We start from the raw sequence: 15,939 nt of genomic DNA on the forward strand, positions 1-15,939 counted from the left end.
CCCAATGGCCCCCAACAACGTCTCAAGAAAACGAGAGAAATTTTCAGCAAATCCTTGCTCCTCTCGGCCACCACCAGCTCTAGAGAGTTCTGCCAAAGCCCATCTTAACCGCGTACGGAATGCAGAGGTGAGAGAGAAAAAGAGAGAGAAAGGTACGGATGGGTGGGAGAGGTGCCATGCAGCCAGAAACCGTAAAACACATGTTCCGAACGATTGGCCACAGCGGGGCAAGGAAGGGGACCCCTATGGGCCCTTCCATTTTCATTCCAGCACCCCCCCACTGATCCATGGATATTTGCTGCGCCACAGGTTGCAGAAAAGAGAACAACAGATGGAAAGCAGATCGCAGAAAGAGCAGAAATGCAGAAATGCGGTCGGTACCTGGGGAGGCGACCTTGTTACACCGCTTGACCGCTTCGGAAGGGGACACACACCCCCGTGCCAAGGTAGGTAGGTACCTCTCCCATACCCCTAACTTCTAACAGCCCGCCATCAGGAGATTTGCCATTTTCGAGGCATGATCTCTCTCCCACCAACACTCCATTTCCTGTTGCGCAAAGGGGGAAACACACACAAGCCTTTTTTGTTTTCGTCTCTTTTTCATTGACAAGTGCGCTCGGTGGAAAACTCTCGTTTCCTCACGGACACACTCTTTCTCTTCGAGACCTGGACATTTTTATAAATTAAATGTCCCAGAGCAGCTGATTCGACACTCGTTCTCTTTTCGCCCCTCCTCTCTCTCTCTCTTGGGTCAGGACAGATTGATATCGGCCTTTTTTTTCTTTCTCTCGATACAACTGCCCGCGCGCGCCACACCTCAACACGACACCCACGAACAAGCACCACCACCGTCAACCCCCCTTCAAACACCGCAGCACAATGGCTTCGTCCGCTGCCTCAACCGTGACGCAGCCGTCCAAGCGCAAGTCCGCTGCCGCGCCCGATGGCGTCGCCGCCGGTAAGCTGACGACCGATGCGCCGACCGAAACCTCCAAAGAGAAGGACTTCTTCTGGACTTACACCGAGGAACCGCACCGAACCCGCCGACTCGCCATCATCAAGGCTCACCCGGAGGTATGGCACTTTACGATACGACACAAGCTTCCACATACCCCTTTCTCTCACTCCACGAACCGCAATGCTCTACAGCAGTGGTCAATGTCTTGCCTATAAGCTGCCAAATGACTAACAATTCCATAAACAGGTCACCAAGCTCTGCGGGCCAGAGCCCCTGACAAAGTACGTCGTCGCTGGCGTCGTCGCCATGCAAATCTTCTGGGCCTGGTACCTCCGCGACACCTCCTTCTTCTCCTGGAAGTTCTGGCTCGTCGGCTACGTCTTCGGCGCCACCGCCAACCAGAACCTCTTCCTCGCCATCCACGAAATCTCCCACAACCTCGCCTTCCGCTCCCCGCTCGCCAACCGCCTGTTCGCCATCTTTGCCAACCTGCCCATCGGCGTGCCCTACAGCGCTTCCTTCCGTGTAAGTCTTGAAGAGCTGTCAATGGCAAACGCCCCCCCAGAGACCAAAAAATCACTGACATTGATACCCTCCAGCCCTACCACCTGACGCACCACAAGTCCCTCGGCGTCGACGGCCTCGACACCGACCTCCCCACCGCCCTCGAAGTCGTCTTCTTCGACTCCATCCTCGGCAAGGCCTTCTTCTGCACCTTCCAAATCTTCTTCTACGCCGTCCGTCCGACCCTCGTCTACAGCGTCCCCTTCACCTGGGTCCACTACCTCAACATCGCCGTCCAGCTCGCCTTCGACTACGCCCTCTACTCGACTTTCGGCTTCAACACCATCCTCTACTTCCTCCTCTCCTCCTTCCTCGCCGGCTCCCTCCACCCGCTCGCCGGCCACTTCATCGCAGAGCACTACGTCTACGAGACCGTCACCCCCGCCCAGCGCGACGCCGCCAACAACATCCCCGTCCCCGAGACGTTCTCCTATTACGGCCCGCTCAACTTCTTGACCTACAACGTCGGCCTGCACAACGAGCACCACGACTTCCCCGCCGTCCCCTGGACCCGTCTGCCCAAGCTCCGCGCCATCGCCAGCGAGTTCTACGACGAGCTGCCCCGCCACGAGAGCTGGACCTATGTCATTTGGCGCTTCATCCTCGACCCCAACGTCGGCATCACTTCCCGCGTCAAGAGGAAGCAGGGCGGTCGCAAGGTTGGCGGCGGTGCCGTGGCACACTGGACGCGCGAGGAGATTGAGGCATGAGGAAAAACGGGACTGGAGAGACAGAGAGAGAGAAAGAAAGTTTGTTTTCAATTTGGAAGACGAAATCTGTGTATAAAGAAAAAAAGTTATCTGATGAATAAGTAGCATTATATATATTTAGCTCACGAACCGGGTTATGGATGATAGACCCCTCTTTCGATATGACGAAAGTTTAATGAAACATCAAGTGGAAATACGAAATATATTTGGAAATAACTCTTTGTCTATATGTCTCTTGAAATCCAAAGGTAGCGCAACCTACGTTGGACACAACGACGAAAAGTTTTGTCAGAATACCAAGTCGCCACGGAAGCTATGCTTGCTATCGGGTAACATACATGATAGAACACTTAAAAACAAGTTCAAGGTCTCCAGTACGAAAGGGCAGGACACAGACGAAAAAGAAGTTTGGGATAAACGATCATGATCCTGGCTTTTGTCACATACAATTTTTTTCTCAGATGGCTGTACGCTAGATGAGGAAACTGACTCCAGGCTCCTCTTTCTTCTTCCAATCCACAGGAGTCTGTATTTCAAAAGCCTCAGTGACAAAAAGACGAGAAGAAACTATGTCATGTCGACCAGAATCTTTCGGGTTCTGGGTCTACGGCGTGAAAAAAGAGCCACGTCCGACCATGTTCCTTTGCATCATAGGCTAGGTCGTCTAGTGCTCACTGTTGCTTCCAAGCTCGTGGCTGTGGATCTTGATGAGACTTAGCAATTGTTAGATATGCGAGAAGGCTGCATGACGACTTTCATAATGCCATGTAACCTAAATTTGGGCAAGGGCAAGACAGGTTTCGTCTACGCCGACCTCCTGTTAAGCTAGTTCTGTACCATCAGATATACTGCTCCGGCTGTAGAAAGCAGCTCCTAGGAGCGCTGCGTTGATGTCACTGCACTGGAAGACGAACATCGTCATAAGATCAGTCTCTGAAATCAACTACTTCGCGTGCGGGACGCCACGCCGTTACGACAAAAAGAATCCTCATGGTTACATGTGATTTGACTCCGTTCCATGTCTGTCGATGGTCCTCCTCTCCATCCACCTCACCGCGTCGCCACACTTCCGCTCATCGTGCCATTGTCTTTTGGCAATTAACTACAAGGGCGTCACCGGCAATGCTGCCTCAACCCAGTGCTACTTAGCGCGCTTCATAAGTCCTCCAGTAGAAAGGTCGTGTAAAGGGGAATTGTCAGGGAATACCAAGAATGGTTTAGAAGAAGAAGTAAGCAAGGAGGAAACTGAACAAGCACAAAATAGCGACAATTTGTACCGAAACACCTTCGGCTCCCTGCCGCACTGCCGCGGCAGCCTCTTGGGCCGTGGGGAGCTTCTCGGTCTCGGTCTTGACGCGTTGCCGGAGACCGCTAGTGTCCTGCAGACTTGCAATCTTAGCCTCGGCCTGGGATAGCTTTTGCTTCAGCTCCTCGTAAGTGACCTGGGCGGTATTGGCGACGACGTGACTCGCAGCGCTGACTGTAGACTGGGCCTTCTCAGAAACGGTATCGTCCTTCACATCGGCGGTCGACGGTCGGGGAGCAGGCGCAGGGCTGCCGGAATCGGCATCTTGCTGGGGAGACGAGTAGACGTTGGAGACATCGGGGGTATAGTCCTGCGATTTGTTAGTGTTTCGTTTCAGAGTCGACGAGCTGCCGGAGAACATACGCCGTTGACCACGGACTGGCGATTGGGTGTGGATGCGACAGCTGAAGCGCTGCCACCATTGAGGGACAATGTGTCCTCGGCGTTGAGCCAGTTGACGCGGATTTTTCGCTCGATGAGAGAAGACTTGTCAGTCTGGTCGAGCTGCAATATCAGTCGTTTGATTAGCCTGTGCGCCAGACCTTCGGAGTCAATGTAGGGGTTTTCCTACAATGTTGGCAATGCTCGCAAATTCCTTGTCAGCGGTGATGGAGACGGATTGGACCAGGAACTTGTCGCGGCACTTGGTGTCGAGAGCTGGCTCTGTCTTCATGGCCTGGAGAAGGACTGAATGCTGTTAGTGACATGTGACCACCTGGCGTTTGCGCGAAGCACCTACCTGTAACCTCGACATCTTGTCCAGGCTCAACACGACCCGAGTTGGGGCGAACGCAGTACCTGGCTATGTCGTCAGTCGCTTACGAAGGCTGCACGGGATGCAAGGGATCGTACTGCTTCGGAGCGGTTGTTTTAACCTAGTCGCAAGTTCTGTGAGCAAAGGGTGACGTGACACCCGAGGGATTGAATGGCTGCATACCTTGAAGGCGATGGGGGACTGGTTCGGGTTCTTGATCCGCAGAATCCGAGAGACTTCAACAGTGAAGGGACCTGGAAAGGAGGCAAACGTCAGTACGATGCCGCATGGGATGCGCGCAGGAGGGACGTACGCTTGAAGCTCAGCTCGGTGGGCTCGATTTCGACCGACATGGTGGATTGGAGGTGGGTGCGAAGCTTATGGTGATGTAGAGTAGATGAGGAGAATCCGGCGCAATCGAAACAGGCCTCGGCCTGAGCAACGGGAGGAAGAGAATTTGCGAGATAAATGTGAGGGGGGCGGAGTCGGGGTCGAAGGAGTGTTGCGCGCGGGGCGATATTAGAAAAGTCGATGGATTGTAAGGCAAGGTCAAGGTTTCTTGAAAGAGTACGAACGTAAGGAGGGAACCTGTGGTAAGGTAGGTAAGGTATGGTGAGGTAAGGAAGGCAAAGCAGGCGAACAGGGTAATTGACCACGGTTCGGGACGGGTACGAAGTACGGGCAAAAAAGCAGGTGTTTCGCACGCAAGAGCCCACGACGTAATACACACCACGGCAATGTACTCAGGTAGCCAACGGGCAAACTGGGCTGGACTCGATTGGGATAGGGAGGATGGATGCGCACACAAAGTCCGGCTTCTGGGCAAACCAATTCCTCTCACAGTTCTCGGGCAGTCCAGGCCAGGTTTCATTAAGGTACACTCTAGACTCTCTAGCCCCCCAGTGCCCCCTTACAAGTTTAGCGGACGGTCAATCGGAGTCGCGCTCTGGGGCCTCGGGCCTCCACTCAGAGCTTCCCTTGGGAATTGGGGGCAGGGGTGGTTAATCCGGGCCCGGGGGTTTGATTGATCATGTTCATCCACTAAAAAGTGGAAGGGACCCCTTCATGTGGCGCTTCTAATTATACCAGGTACCAAGACGGTACTTGGCTCCGTCGACGACTACCTCCCGGGCTTCTGTCTTTAGAGTAAGAGAACCATTTCTGTCTTGACAGCTGTGGACAAACAGGACTAAATCTTTAGTGGAAGAGAGAACCCGAAGAGGGAATGGAAAGAGAAAGAAGAAGATCAAATAGGTACCTAAGGTACCTACTGAACCTGACAAAGCACGAGGAATGAAGAGCTCCAGTGTCCGTGTTGTCGGTCCCTCCCGCGCTCCAGCCACTGAGGCTGCCCCTCTATCCACAGCTCCCATCGGAAAAGGCACCTGCAGATGACGTCTCAGGAAACAACCACTCAACTGTGCCTGCCGTACCAGCTTTGTTCATACAGCAACGGGAATATCCCAAATCTTATTCACAACTCAACTCATCTCCGATAGGCAAGCTGAGGAGGATACAAGCCGTGATTCACACACCACTCACACACACTCTTTAAAGACTTCCTGTTCTCATCGAAGCAGACGAATCCAGGTCACCACCCAAGAAAAAATAAGCCCGCCATCCGCCACCACTATCCACCAAAATGACACAGTCAGATCTCAACCAGCTGCTCGACATGGGCTTTGAGAAGGCCCGGGCTGAGCTTGCCGTGAAGAAGACCGGAAACCGTGAGTACCCTTACTGGCCGACAATTTTCAACCCATTGTCGTCACAAATAAGTGTGAGATGGTGTTGCTGACTGGTCACAGTGAACGGAGCTCTCGAGTGGCTCGAGACCAACCAGGACAAGCCCCTTGAGGAGCTTGCTGCCGCTGCTGAAGCCGCCAAGGACGACGATGACGATGCCGCTGAGGTCCAAGCCAACATTGAGGCTCTTGAGAACGGCGGTACGGCAAAGTCTCTCGTCTGCAACGAGTGTGGCAAGCGCTTCAGATCTCAGGATACTGCCTCATACCATGCATCCAAGACGTGAGTTTCAACCACCACCAGTGTCTTTACCCTCATCGCAAGGAACTTCCCCGCGCTCATTACATCTTATTCATCTCACATGAATTGCCTTCTTTACTGGACGTACAAAAAGTGCCGAGTACTAACACCAAATGCTAGCGATCACACCGACTTCTCAGAGTCGACCGAGGAGATTGCTCCCCTGACAGAGGACCAGAAGAAGGAGAAGCTCATCCAGCTCCGGGAGCAGCTCCAGGAGAAGAACGCAAAGCAGGCCCTCCTCGACAAGGAGGACGCCAAGCGCAACGAGAAGATTCGCATGAAGGCCACAAAGGAGACACAGGAGGCCAAGGAGGAGCTGGCGCGCAAGGAGCAGATCAAGGAGGCCGCCAAGAAGCGCCAGGAGAAGCAGGACGACATCGAGGCGAAGCGCCGCATCAAGGCCAAGATCGAGGCCGACAAGGAGGAGCGTCGCCGCAAGGCCGAGGAGGCCAAGGCCGCGAGAGAGGGAAGAGCCCCCGAGGCTCCGGCCGCCGCCGCCGCACCTGCCGCCCCGAAGGCGGTCGCTAACCACAACGAGGCTCGCTTGCGCCTACAGACCGCGGGTGGCAACGTCGTCAAGACTCTGCCTGCTGAGACCACGCTGTTCGAGGTGGCGCAGATGCTGCAGTCCGAGACCGGAACGGCAGTCACGAGCTTCTCGACCACGTTCCCTCGCAAGACGTTTGAGGGCCACATGGATCTCAGCAAGACCTTGAAGGAGGCAGGGCTCACTCCCAGCGCCGTTCTCATTGTCAAATGAGCACTTTTGGAGATGAGAGAGGGCTGGAGGTACCTGGTTCAGCGGGAAGATGCGGAGCAACCAGGGCCAACGAAACTGGGGATCACGGAGGGTTGCATTAGATGATGGCGTTGAGGATGTCAGGGGGTTAGCTAAAAGACACCCATTGAGTATCAAAAAGAATCGAAAACAGTAACCGCAAACAATGTCCTTCCGCAGTCTGTCCGTCGATGTGCGTACCCTATTGCTTCTATATCCTACCAAAGTTGACAGGAGTGTAAGCTGGGAACAAGACCGGCAGTGCGATCATGGACGACCTAAATTAGATAGAGTACGGATATGCTGCACAGTATCAGTGGTGGGTCTGTATGAACTGCGTACAGGAATTGAGTGACATGTAGATGTAATATCGAGGCCATGGCTACCAATCTGCAATGTCCTAGTTGTGTCACGGTAAGATATCCATGGGCACTAGCAATCGTGAACATCATCGACAGGCACGATGTCTTACCCAAGACTAAGCATGAAGTAAGACTGTGCCTCACTATGCTTCATCACCACATCCTAATTGGGACATGCCTATGACGTGGGAAATGGTGATATGCATATGCCGACTGCCCCGCATAGCCGTTGCTTTACGACGGAGAAGCAATCACAGTCACCAATCTCGAGAAGTCAAGGTAGAGTCATAAGCCATTCCAACTCAAGCTAAGCTGGTGTATCATGTCGACGTCCACGGCTCACTCCTATCACCGCGCGGGTCCCGGTATTTTCAAAGCATGCCAAATTCCACTTTCATTTTTTGAGGATGTCCAGTGAACTCCGCGTAGAGAGCGTCTTCACATTATCGTATGAGAGCTACTCTGTCCAGGCAGCAGGATATCGTGCCTCCACCCAATCCTTTATGATCGCGCGAATCGTAGAACCCCCGGATCCATGCAGTTGAAGTTACAAAGGGAAGGAAATCGTCGCAGGAAAAATCGCTTAGTCGAAGAGACCGAAGCCCATGTCCTCGTCGGACTCCTCCTTCTCTGTAGCGGCTGTCAGTATTTCGTTCACGCACAATTCGACTCGGTGTATTGGGGGAAATAACGTACCCTCCTCCTTGGGTGCCTCCTCGGCGGCAGCCTCGGTAGCACCGCCAGCGGCAGCGCCGCCGGCAGCGGGGGCAGCAGCGCCACCACCGGAGCCAACGTTGGAGAGCAGGTCCTTGACGTCCTTGCCCTCAAGAGCCTATGTGAATCTCGAATCAGCCTTCAATTGTCCTTCTTCGAATCGGTGGGAAAATATCGTCGTCGCGTCGTACCTTGGCGAACAGGGAGGTCCAGATGGGCTCGACGTCCTCGATCTTGGCAGCATTGATCAAGGTCTGGAGCTTGTCGGCCTATAATTCCACCATTGTTAGTCTCGGGTCTTGTCGTGATTTTTTGGTATTATTTGTGATTTTATTTTTTCGTGGCGGGGTGACTCGAAGGCGGACGCACAGTGATCTCGACACCATCATCGGCGAGGATGAGGGCCGCGTAGGAAGAGGCGAGCTCGGCGTTCGACATTGTGACTGGTTTGGGCGTTTGCGACTGGAGGTTGTCTTCGCGGATGGTGAGTGTGATTTGCAAAGGAGCAGTCAATATGGCATCGCGAGGTCATCCACCGAGTCAAAATTTGGCAGGGCTTTCAAGACCTAATGAACATTCGGCGGTTTCGGTTAAAGCCTGTATGTGGTGGGTCTATCTTCAAGGTCTTTGATTGGATACAGGTGCGAGCCAATAGGATCCCGGATCGACGACCTGGGCATGCCTGCCCCGCTGCCGTCGGTGACACTTGGGTCATGCCCCACATTGATACCTCGATTTGACTTTCCAAGCAGGTCAGTCACCCCCACCTTCTCTATCAGAAGCGTCGGTGGTTGAGGTGCACCTTTCCATTGGTTTCCGGCCAAGCCAACGAGCGCATCATCCGCATTTTACTTACATACGCAATCCCATCTGCGCATCTTCTACGGATGCCACGGCAGCCCATTCTTTGTCACAGGCTTCCTTACCAATACAACTCTGTTCATCAACACCAACAACCCCCAGTGCACCGGGGAACTACCTACACTACGACGATCGGACTTTAGCTTCCCGTCCCGACCTGTGAATCACCTTTAGCCCCGCTATCGTGCTTCGTTGAATGTTGGATCATTGGCAGACCTGCAACGGTATCGACTTCCAGCGCAAGAGGTGCATGCCTTGGCCGTCCATGATCGCGAACACTCGGCAGTCGCCCATATTCCAGCTCTACAACCCTCCCAGCAACCAACGTCCATCTTGAATTACGTCACGCGAGATGGATACCCCTACGTGCCCCCCGCCGCGGGACGACCGCGAGAAGGAGATTCTCGACAAGCTAGTCGCGATCCGCGACAGACTTCTGCTCTTGAAGCAGGATCGCACGACCTATATTCGAAGCCAGGATGTTCTCCCGCTGTACGAGGAGACGATCGAGCAGGTTCGCCTGCTCAACGAGGCCCGGACGTCTGACCGAAGGGAGGAGAACAGAGGTAATGCGCTATCGTCCCGACTGTGCGGGGTCAACGGCTAACCCGCGCTGCAGTGGACAGAGTCTTGGAGAGCTGTTTCCAACTACTTTCGCTCTTCTTCATGACCATCGGACGAAACAACGAAGCCCCAGCCGCCTATGCCCTGACCTCTACCATTCGGAGATTGTTGGACCACCTCACCGAAGTCGACTTATACTCCGTTAAGGACTTGGAAAGCATCTCACACACCCTGACGAAGCTCGCGCAAAATGTCAAGGCCACCGAGACCGAGTATCCCCCATACCTCATCACCCTGCTTTCCAACAGATTGGAGCTCTGTGACAAGTCTCTGGCGAACCTCCGAAAGCGATTGGAGCGTTTTGAAGACCCCCTGCCGAAGACTTATGAGAAACTGATCTCTATCCTGAGATCCATGTCCCTGGCAAACACCCGAACAAAGGTATGACCAGCATCAAGAAGTGCGCGACGCGACACAACTGACAGTGATGCAGTTCTCGCCATCGGAAGTCCAGAAGCTTCAAGCCCAATTGAGAGAGATCGAGGAGAAGAGACAGGAGGGCAAGCTGTTGACCTCGGACGGAAAGACACCGGGCGGGTTCGACGAGGTCACTGCTTTGCTGGAGAAATGCCTGTTGTGGTCTGATTTCGTTCTTCAGAGGTACATTATACGCCATCGCCCACGATGACGTCGCTAACTGTTGCTCAGGAAAGGAGTGATCCCCGACTCTTTCAAGCCAACGTACGACATCTTGTTCCGCATTCGCAACGAGCTGGAGAAACTCTCAATCACGCAAGCATGGTCCCTCCGTGAGGCGGATCTCTTTGACTTCCAGAGACAATTGGACAAGATCGACGAGAGCAGAATCGATGGCAACTGGGTGGATGATGAGGGCAAGTCTGCAGAGCTCTACGCTCAGCGTGTAAGTCGGACGAATCCAAGTTTTTACAGAGCTCCACTGACAGGTGCGGCAGACGATGCTCTATCTTATCAGAAGAAGCTACGCCTACATCTACTCGTTGATGATCTCGTCAGAGCCCGTTTCAGAAGCCTTGTTGCCAATCTACAATCAGCTCCAAACGCTCAAGCGGTGTCTCATCGAGGTCAAGAACAGCGGCGGTGTGCAATCTGCGAGAGAGCTGTACCCTTACAGCATGAAGGTATGTTGTGCTTTATCAATGAATCGAGCCGGACTAACGATTTGCTCGCAGCTTCACTCGATTGACAACATGCGCCAAGATGGCAAATTCATGATCAACGACGATATCCCGGAAGGCCAGGGCAGCGTCACTGAGCTTCTTGCTGAATGTTTCGAGCTCAACTACGAGCTCAGAGTTGCTGCTGAAGAGCAGGCCGAGGCTTGATGATGATGTGGAAGGGACTTGTTTTGTTTGGCTGGCGTAAACGGACTAGCGATTTGTATCATGTCGGTCTTTTGTGTGTTTTCTCTTCTGGCCAGTGAAACTGTGATGGACACAGTTTAATGGGAATGGTTAAACGGGACGAGGCAAACTCAAGTGTACTCAATTATGGACCAATGACATGATTTCTTTCGACGTTTTGGGAACCTGAGCTCGGAGCTCCCTTTCTGCCAGAGATCGGATGGCACCTCAGCTAACGACAGTGCTCCCGACTCACGGGGGTTTGATGGTACATCGGACCTTGTAGCCTATTCTGCTCACAAGCATACCGCCTCGTGGCATGGCTGAAGCTTGACGTATAGGTTACATTAAGATTCTATCGAGATTCTGTGTCCCTGTTACCCGGCCCATGTGCCTTTTTAGTATGTCCATGATTGTTCCCGCTTTCTAGATGGCCATAACAGCAAGACACTGTCGTAAATCTCGGGTTGAGACCCGCCGTCCATAGAGACCACGCAGGCAGTGTATGGTGACTTCCTACTATCGATGGACCAGGCCCCGAAAGAATATTCAGACTCGTGCCCTTGACTTTCAAAGCTAAGGACGGGGTTAGGAGTCTGCTATCGTTTCATTCGACGAGATGGTCTGCTTTCACCTTAAACCATGTCTCGCTGTCCATAAGGAGACGTTCGGCATACTATAATGCAGGGACTGGGGAGAGAGGAATAGACTGAATTGTCCAATCAGACATTATGAACCCCAAAAGGAGCTCTTGAAAGGCTCAATATCTTTATTAGGCACCGACAACGGCGATAACACGGATAGGAATGCCAACTGGTACTCGCGTGTAGCCCAGCACACGCAGGGGACAGGCCGAGAATATCGAGGTCGGGCCCAAGTCGATTGACAATTGGCATGACGGAGACGACCTCCCATCAAACATTCGGGACAAGTACAGAGTGTGGTACTAAGGTAAAGGTGTTGAAACCTCGTCGTGTTGTTGAGTCACCCAATTCCCAAACCCCCCGGTACCATCGGGGCATCGGCTCCAGCTTTCCCCCCCTCCCCCAATGGACCTTTATCCCCTACCCCCGAAAATGGCGAAATTCCCGTCTTCCTTCGGGCCAGCTCCCGAGCTCCTCCCGTCCTTGATCTCTCCCGGTCCCAAACGTCAGTTGAGAAGTAAAGCTCCAGAAATCAAGGCCCCTCCTCAACAGCGCTGGGGGAGCAGTTTAGAAATCCCACCCACAGCGGGGCACAGCTGGCTACAGTCGGTTCACGCCGGGTTCGCGCACTTCGCGCATTCGAGCTCAACCCCGAAGCTGGGGCAAGGTTCCAGTCTGTTGGTCGGTACGGAGTAAGGTACGCAGTAGCAGTACCTATGTCATCACAGGGCAGTTTCTCAACCTCTGTCCACCCCGGGCGGCGCGAGCAACTCAATGGGGACCTGCGCCGGTCATCGGACCAGTCGAGATTTTTTCCTCCCAAGAGGCCCCCTCCACTGATCAGATCCCACCCCCGACCACCCCGCCGTCTTGTGATGCATTTTCCGCTCCACCGAGGCAATTGGAATCGATCCATGTCAGGCCAGTGCCGAGCAAATTGCTGAGCTACCTAGCTAATCGGCGCAGCGGCGTAGACATTATCGCACCTTGACTCAATGGCGCAAGTGCGGGCTTGTACAGCTCCGAGGGAAGAGCGAAACGGCGAAACGGGGCGGACTTGGAGTTGGAGTTGGAGCTTGGGCGGGCGGCCGGGCGGGCGGTCTCCACCGAGTTCCCGTATCTTGTTAGTGACACTTGGGATCAGACATATAATCACTCATCCACAAATTGCGTGAGATGGGAATTCCGGCATTGATATAAAGAGGATTGGGGAGGGCACTGGGAGAACCTGATTGCGTTTTCCTATGATCTGTTACTACATAACTTTACACACCCACGATCAAATAAACTTGAAGGTTCATCCCTTGCGTCATTCATCTGCAAGCCATTGACATCTCACCGATAGAGGTCTCACAACTACATACCTTATCTTACCTTACACCAGCCACTCAATCCCGAACTCTCATGAACAAAACCTCCATATCAACTTTCTCGCGCACCACACATCACCACAACCTCATACATCAACCAGAAAGCAAATGACAGTAAGAATGTCCTCCACAGAAGACACATCAGCGCACAAGCGCAACGCCTCCGCAACAAGCGCAGTCCAAACCACACCTCCACCTTCCAAACGTCCCACGGCACCATCCTCCTCCTCAGTTGCAGCCCTGCCCCCCTCCCGCCGCGACTTCCCCCACACAATCGCCCTCGTCCTGTACAACGACGGCGGCTCCGACGGCGACTTTACAAACACGACATCCGTCGTGGGCGCCTATGCCGCGCTCGCGGACGCGAACGCCGAGGTGCGGAGGATATCCCGCGCGGGAGACGGAGAAGGGATGCCGGAGCCCTCCGCGGCGGACGCCGCTGCGCGGGATAGGTATCCTGTGCGGTGGCATGGGCCCCACGGGACCTCGTGTTGGGTTGACGTGCATGCTGTTACGCCAAAGAGCATTGTGCCGAAATCTACGTCTGCGTCGCCGCCGCAGCAGAAGCAGGCAGGGGATCAGCAGCCGAAGAAGCTTTATGATTCTGATGAGGGGGAGGATCCTGATCTTGATGATGAGTTGGATGAGGGGGGTCACTACGATTAAGGGAAAACGTTTCCTCTGTTTTTCTCTCTTCCTCCCTGGAGCTACTTGGGAGGGGGAGGGATCCCCTGGGTTTTGACGCATGGGAAAGGATCATACATGGTGTAATGAATCCCAATGGGTCGTTGAATCCGCGGCTCTGCCTGATGAGGTTCACGAAACATTGGTTAGGCATAATGGTTATTAGGTTACGTGTATATGCGGCAGGCGTTCTTATAGATATTGGAAATCCCTCTATTCTATCTTCTTTCTAGGTATCTAAAAAAAAAAAAGATCTCTTCTCTTCTCTTGCGACGGAATCTCTGCTCTCTCTACGGTGTCTCTGATGTATGAACTCTAAGAAGATACCCCTTCTACAGTCTTACAATCGTCTATGTTGCCGTGGGCAATCGCCAAATCTCTGGGGACTAACCCTGATGGTCTACAACTTGGCCTTGGGGGCCTCTTGCTGCTGCATCTTCTCGGCGACGATGCGGCGCTGGATCTTGCCCGTGGCTGTCTTGGGCATCGTCTCGGTGAAGTAAATCTGATACTTGTTAGTTGAAATTCCAGACAAAATCTCATGAATAATGTCAACTGACCTTCTTGGGAACCTTAAACTTGGCCAACTTCTCCTGCACCCAGCCCTTCAGCTCCTCGCCCTTGAGCTGCTGGCCCGGCTTGAGAACAACGGCCACGCCGATGTCCTGGCCGTACATGTCGTCGGGGATGGCGAAGCTGACGGCCTCAGAGACGGCGGGGTGGCGGGTCAAGACATTATCAAGCTCAATGGGGCTGATCTTCTCGCCGCCCTTGTTGATGAGCTCCTTGATACGGCCCGTGATGACAATGTAGCCGTCCTCGTCCTTCTTGCCCTGGTCGCCCGTACGGAAGAAGCCGCCCTTGGTGTACGACGAGGCGTTGGCGGCGTCATTGTTGAGGTACCCCTTTGTGACGTTCTCGCCGCGGATGCAAATCTCGCCCTCCTGGCCCTGCGCGAGCTCGTCACCGGCGTCGTTGAGGATGCGCACGTCGACGCCCTGGCCGAGGCCGACGGTGCCCGGCTTGCGCTTCGCAGGCGGGAGGGGGTTGGAGGTCATCTGGTGGGCGGCCTCGGTCATGGCGTAGGCCTCGAGAACGGGCGCCTTGTACGTCTCCTCGAGCTGGTGGAAGACGGTGGGCGACAGAGGGGAGGAGCAGGAGCGGATGAAGCGGATGGCGGGCAGCGGGCTGGGCGTCGGGTTCTTGAGGAGGATCTGGTGGATGGTGGGCACGGCGGTGTACCAGTTGGCCTTGTGGGTGATGAAGTCTCCCCAGAACTCGGTGGCTGAGAACTTGTTGGGGACGACCATGGAGCCGCCGCAGGCCAGAGGTGCGAGGAGGCCGCAGAGGAGACCGTGAACGTGGAAAAGGGGCATGACCAGCATGGTGCGGTCCTCGCTTGTCAGCTGGTATGTGTTTTGGATGTTCTCTGCCATTGGTGTTAGCCTGGCATCTCAGCTCCTCTCCTTCAAGGCTTGGACTTACTCATCGTTCTGGTCAGGTTGCGGTGTGTAAGAGGGACCTATACATGACATTAGCTTTCCCAAATTTTTGACTCCCAGTAGACCGATTCAGACTCACAACTTTGGGTCTGGAGGTGGTGCCGCTGGTGTGCAGAACCAAGGCAACGTCGTCGACCTCAGCCTTCAACACCTTCTCAGGCCCCTTGCCCTTGAGCTGTCCCAGATCCTTGACATCGAGCGCGACCTCCTTCTTAGCCTCGTCCCAGTACGTCTCAGCAACGGCGGCGTTGAACTTCTTGGCGGCCTTGACAGCAGACGCACCGGCGGCATAGGCGCCCTTGGGAACCAGCACGATGGCGGACTTGACGTCCTCAATGTAGAACTCAAACTCGTCCTGCTTGTAGGCCGGGTTCAGGGGCGCGGCGATGCCACGCTGCCATGAGGCGGCCAGGAAGGAGACGATGAACTCATATGAGTTGACGGTCGCGATGGAGACGGGCGAGGCCTTTGTGATGCCGATGGCGGCCAGTTTCTGCTGGAAGGCCGAGGTTTCCCTCACCAGGTCGCCGTAGGTGACAGTGAGAGCATTGGGCTTGGACGGCACAATGACGGCCGTGGAGTTGGCCGGGCCGTTGATGGCGGTTTGCAGAGTCAATGCCATCTTTGCGCAATTTGCGTACTGGATGAGTTTTATCTCTCACTCTACTGGATGACAGGGTGTGATTGTGCCTGACCGGACGGCAGTTGAAGAGTTGCAACCACCAGCGAATTCGGAG

The 15,939-nt window shown here is 54.2% G+C and overlaps 7 protein-coding genes across 7 annotated transcripts; 4 read left to right on the top strand and 3 right to left on the bottom strand.

Moving 5' to 3' along the window:
- Window positions 1–879: 879 nt before the first annotated feature.
- Window positions 880–2,232, top strand: BDP81DRAFT_325324 (fatty acid desaturase; the record flags this gene model as incomplete). Its single annotated transcript, XM_060584962.1, has 3 exons — window positions 880–1,074; window positions 1,205–1,483; window positions 1,558–2,232. 3 exons carry the CDS (start codon window positions 880–882, stop codon window positions 2,230–2,232), a joined length of 1,149 nt encoding a protein of 382 aa, XP_060442469.1.
- Window positions 2,233–3,170: 938 nt separating this feature from the next.
- BDP81DRAFT_62194 (MSP domain-containing protein) lies at window positions 3,171–4,837 on the bottom strand. Its single transcript, XM_060596074.1, has 7 exons — window positions 4,606–4,837; window positions 4,476–4,546; window positions 4,391–4,413; window positions 4,278–4,336; window positions 4,110–4,225; window positions 3,902–4,042; window positions 3,171–3,848 (listed from the first exon to the last, which is right to left on the bottom strand). The coding sequence occupies exons 1-7, from the start codon at window positions 4,643–4,645 to the stop codon at window positions 3,450–3,452; spliced, it is 849 nt and encodes a 282-aa protein (XP_060442470.1). The 5' UTR covers window positions 4,646–4,837; the 3' UTR covers window positions 3,171–3,449.
- A 1,097-nt stretch (window positions 4,838–5,934) lies between these two features.
- On the top strand, window positions 5,935–7,101 carry BDP81DRAFT_325561 (ubiquitin-related domain-containing protein; the record flags this gene model as incomplete). Its single annotated transcript, XM_060584988.1, has 3 exons — window positions 5,935–6,019; window positions 6,101–6,320; window positions 6,459–7,101. The coding sequence occupies 3 exons, from the start codon at window positions 5,935–5,937 to the stop codon at window positions 7,099–7,101; spliced, it is 948 nt and encodes a 315-aa protein (XP_060442471.1).
- Window positions 7,102–8,064: 963 nt separating this feature from the next.
- BDP81DRAFT_396597 (60s acidic ribosomal protein-domain-containing protein) lies at window positions 8,065–8,633 on the bottom strand (the record flags this gene model as incomplete). The annotated part of the gene is made up of 4 exons (XM_060588207.1): window positions 8,065–8,111; window positions 8,178–8,313; window positions 8,387–8,464; window positions 8,565–8,633. 4 exons carry the CDS (start codon window positions 8,631–8,633, stop codon window positions 8,065–8,067), a joined length of 330 nt encoding a protein of 109 aa, XP_060442472.1.
- Window positions 8,634–9,304: 671 nt separating this feature from the next.
- BDP81DRAFT_62248 (uncharacterized protein) lies at window positions 9,305–11,358 on the top strand. The gene is made up of 6 exons (XM_060596075.1): window positions 9,305–9,622; window positions 9,676–10,061; window positions 10,114–10,280; window positions 10,329–10,542; window positions 10,595–10,780; window positions 10,832–11,358. Exons 1-6 carry the CDS (start codon window positions 9,409–9,411, stop codon window positions 10,982–10,984), a joined length of 1,320 nt encoding a protein of 439 aa, XP_060442473.1. The 5' UTR covers window positions 9,305–9,408; the 3' UTR covers window positions 10,985–11,358.
- Window positions 11,359–13,136: 1,778 nt separating this feature from the next.
- BDP81DRAFT_396599 (uncharacterized protein) lies at window positions 13,137–13,682 on the top strand (the record flags this gene model as incomplete). Its single annotated transcript, XM_060588208.1, has 1 exon — window positions 13,137–13,682. One exon carries the CDS (start codon window positions 13,137–13,139, stop codon window positions 13,680–13,682), a length of 546 nt encoding a protein of 181 aa, XP_060442474.1.
- A 418-nt stretch (window positions 13,683–14,100) lies between these two features.
- On the bottom strand, window positions 14,101–15,824 carry BDP81DRAFT_396600 (AMP-binding enzyme; the record flags this gene model as incomplete). The annotated part of the gene is made up of 4 exons (XM_060588209.1): window positions 14,101–14,205; window positions 14,261–15,129; window positions 15,186–15,222; window positions 15,282–15,824. The coding sequence occupies 4 exons, from the start codon at window positions 15,822–15,824 to the stop codon at window positions 14,101–14,103; spliced, it is 1,554 nt and encodes a 517-aa protein (XP_060442475.1).
- Window positions 15,825–15,939: the final 115 nt, after the last annotated feature.

This window comes from Colletotrichum phormii (genome assembly GCF_030913505.1).
Source record: "Colletotrichum phormii strain CBS 102054 chromosome Unknown BDP81scaffold_16, whole genome shotgun sequence".
Taxonomy (NCBI): domain Eukaryota; kingdom Fungi; phylum Ascomycota; class Sordariomycetes; order Glomerellales; family Glomerellaceae; genus Colletotrichum; species Colletotrichum phormii.

Bases quoted from the DNA above. Each gene is read 5' to 3' on its own strand.
- BDP81DRAFT_62194 (XM_060596074.1), bottom strand. From the start codon at position 4,645: ATGTCGGTCGAAATCGAGCCCACCGAGCTGAGCTTCAAGC. The intron at 4,226-4,277 runs GTAGGTGCTTCG...AACAGCATTCAG, and splicing joins ACAAGATGTCGAGGTTACAG to TCCTTCTCCAGGCCATGAAG. The intron at 4,043-4,109 runs GTAGGAAAACCC...CTGATATTGCAG, and splicing joins TTGCGAGCATTGCCAACATT to CTCGACCAGACTGACAAGTC.
- BDP81DRAFT_62248 (XM_060596075.1), top strand. From the start codon at position 9,409: ATGGATACCCCTACGTGCCCCCCGCCGCGGGACGACCGCGAGAAGGAG. The intron at 10,281-10,328 runs GTACATTATACG...ACTGTTGCTCAG, and splicing joins TCTGATTTCGTTCTTCAGAG to GAAAGGAGTGATCCCCGACT. The intron at 10,781-10,831 runs GTATGTTGTGCT...ATTTGCTCGCAG, and splicing joins TGTACCCTTACAGCATGAAG to CTTCACTCGATTGACAACAT.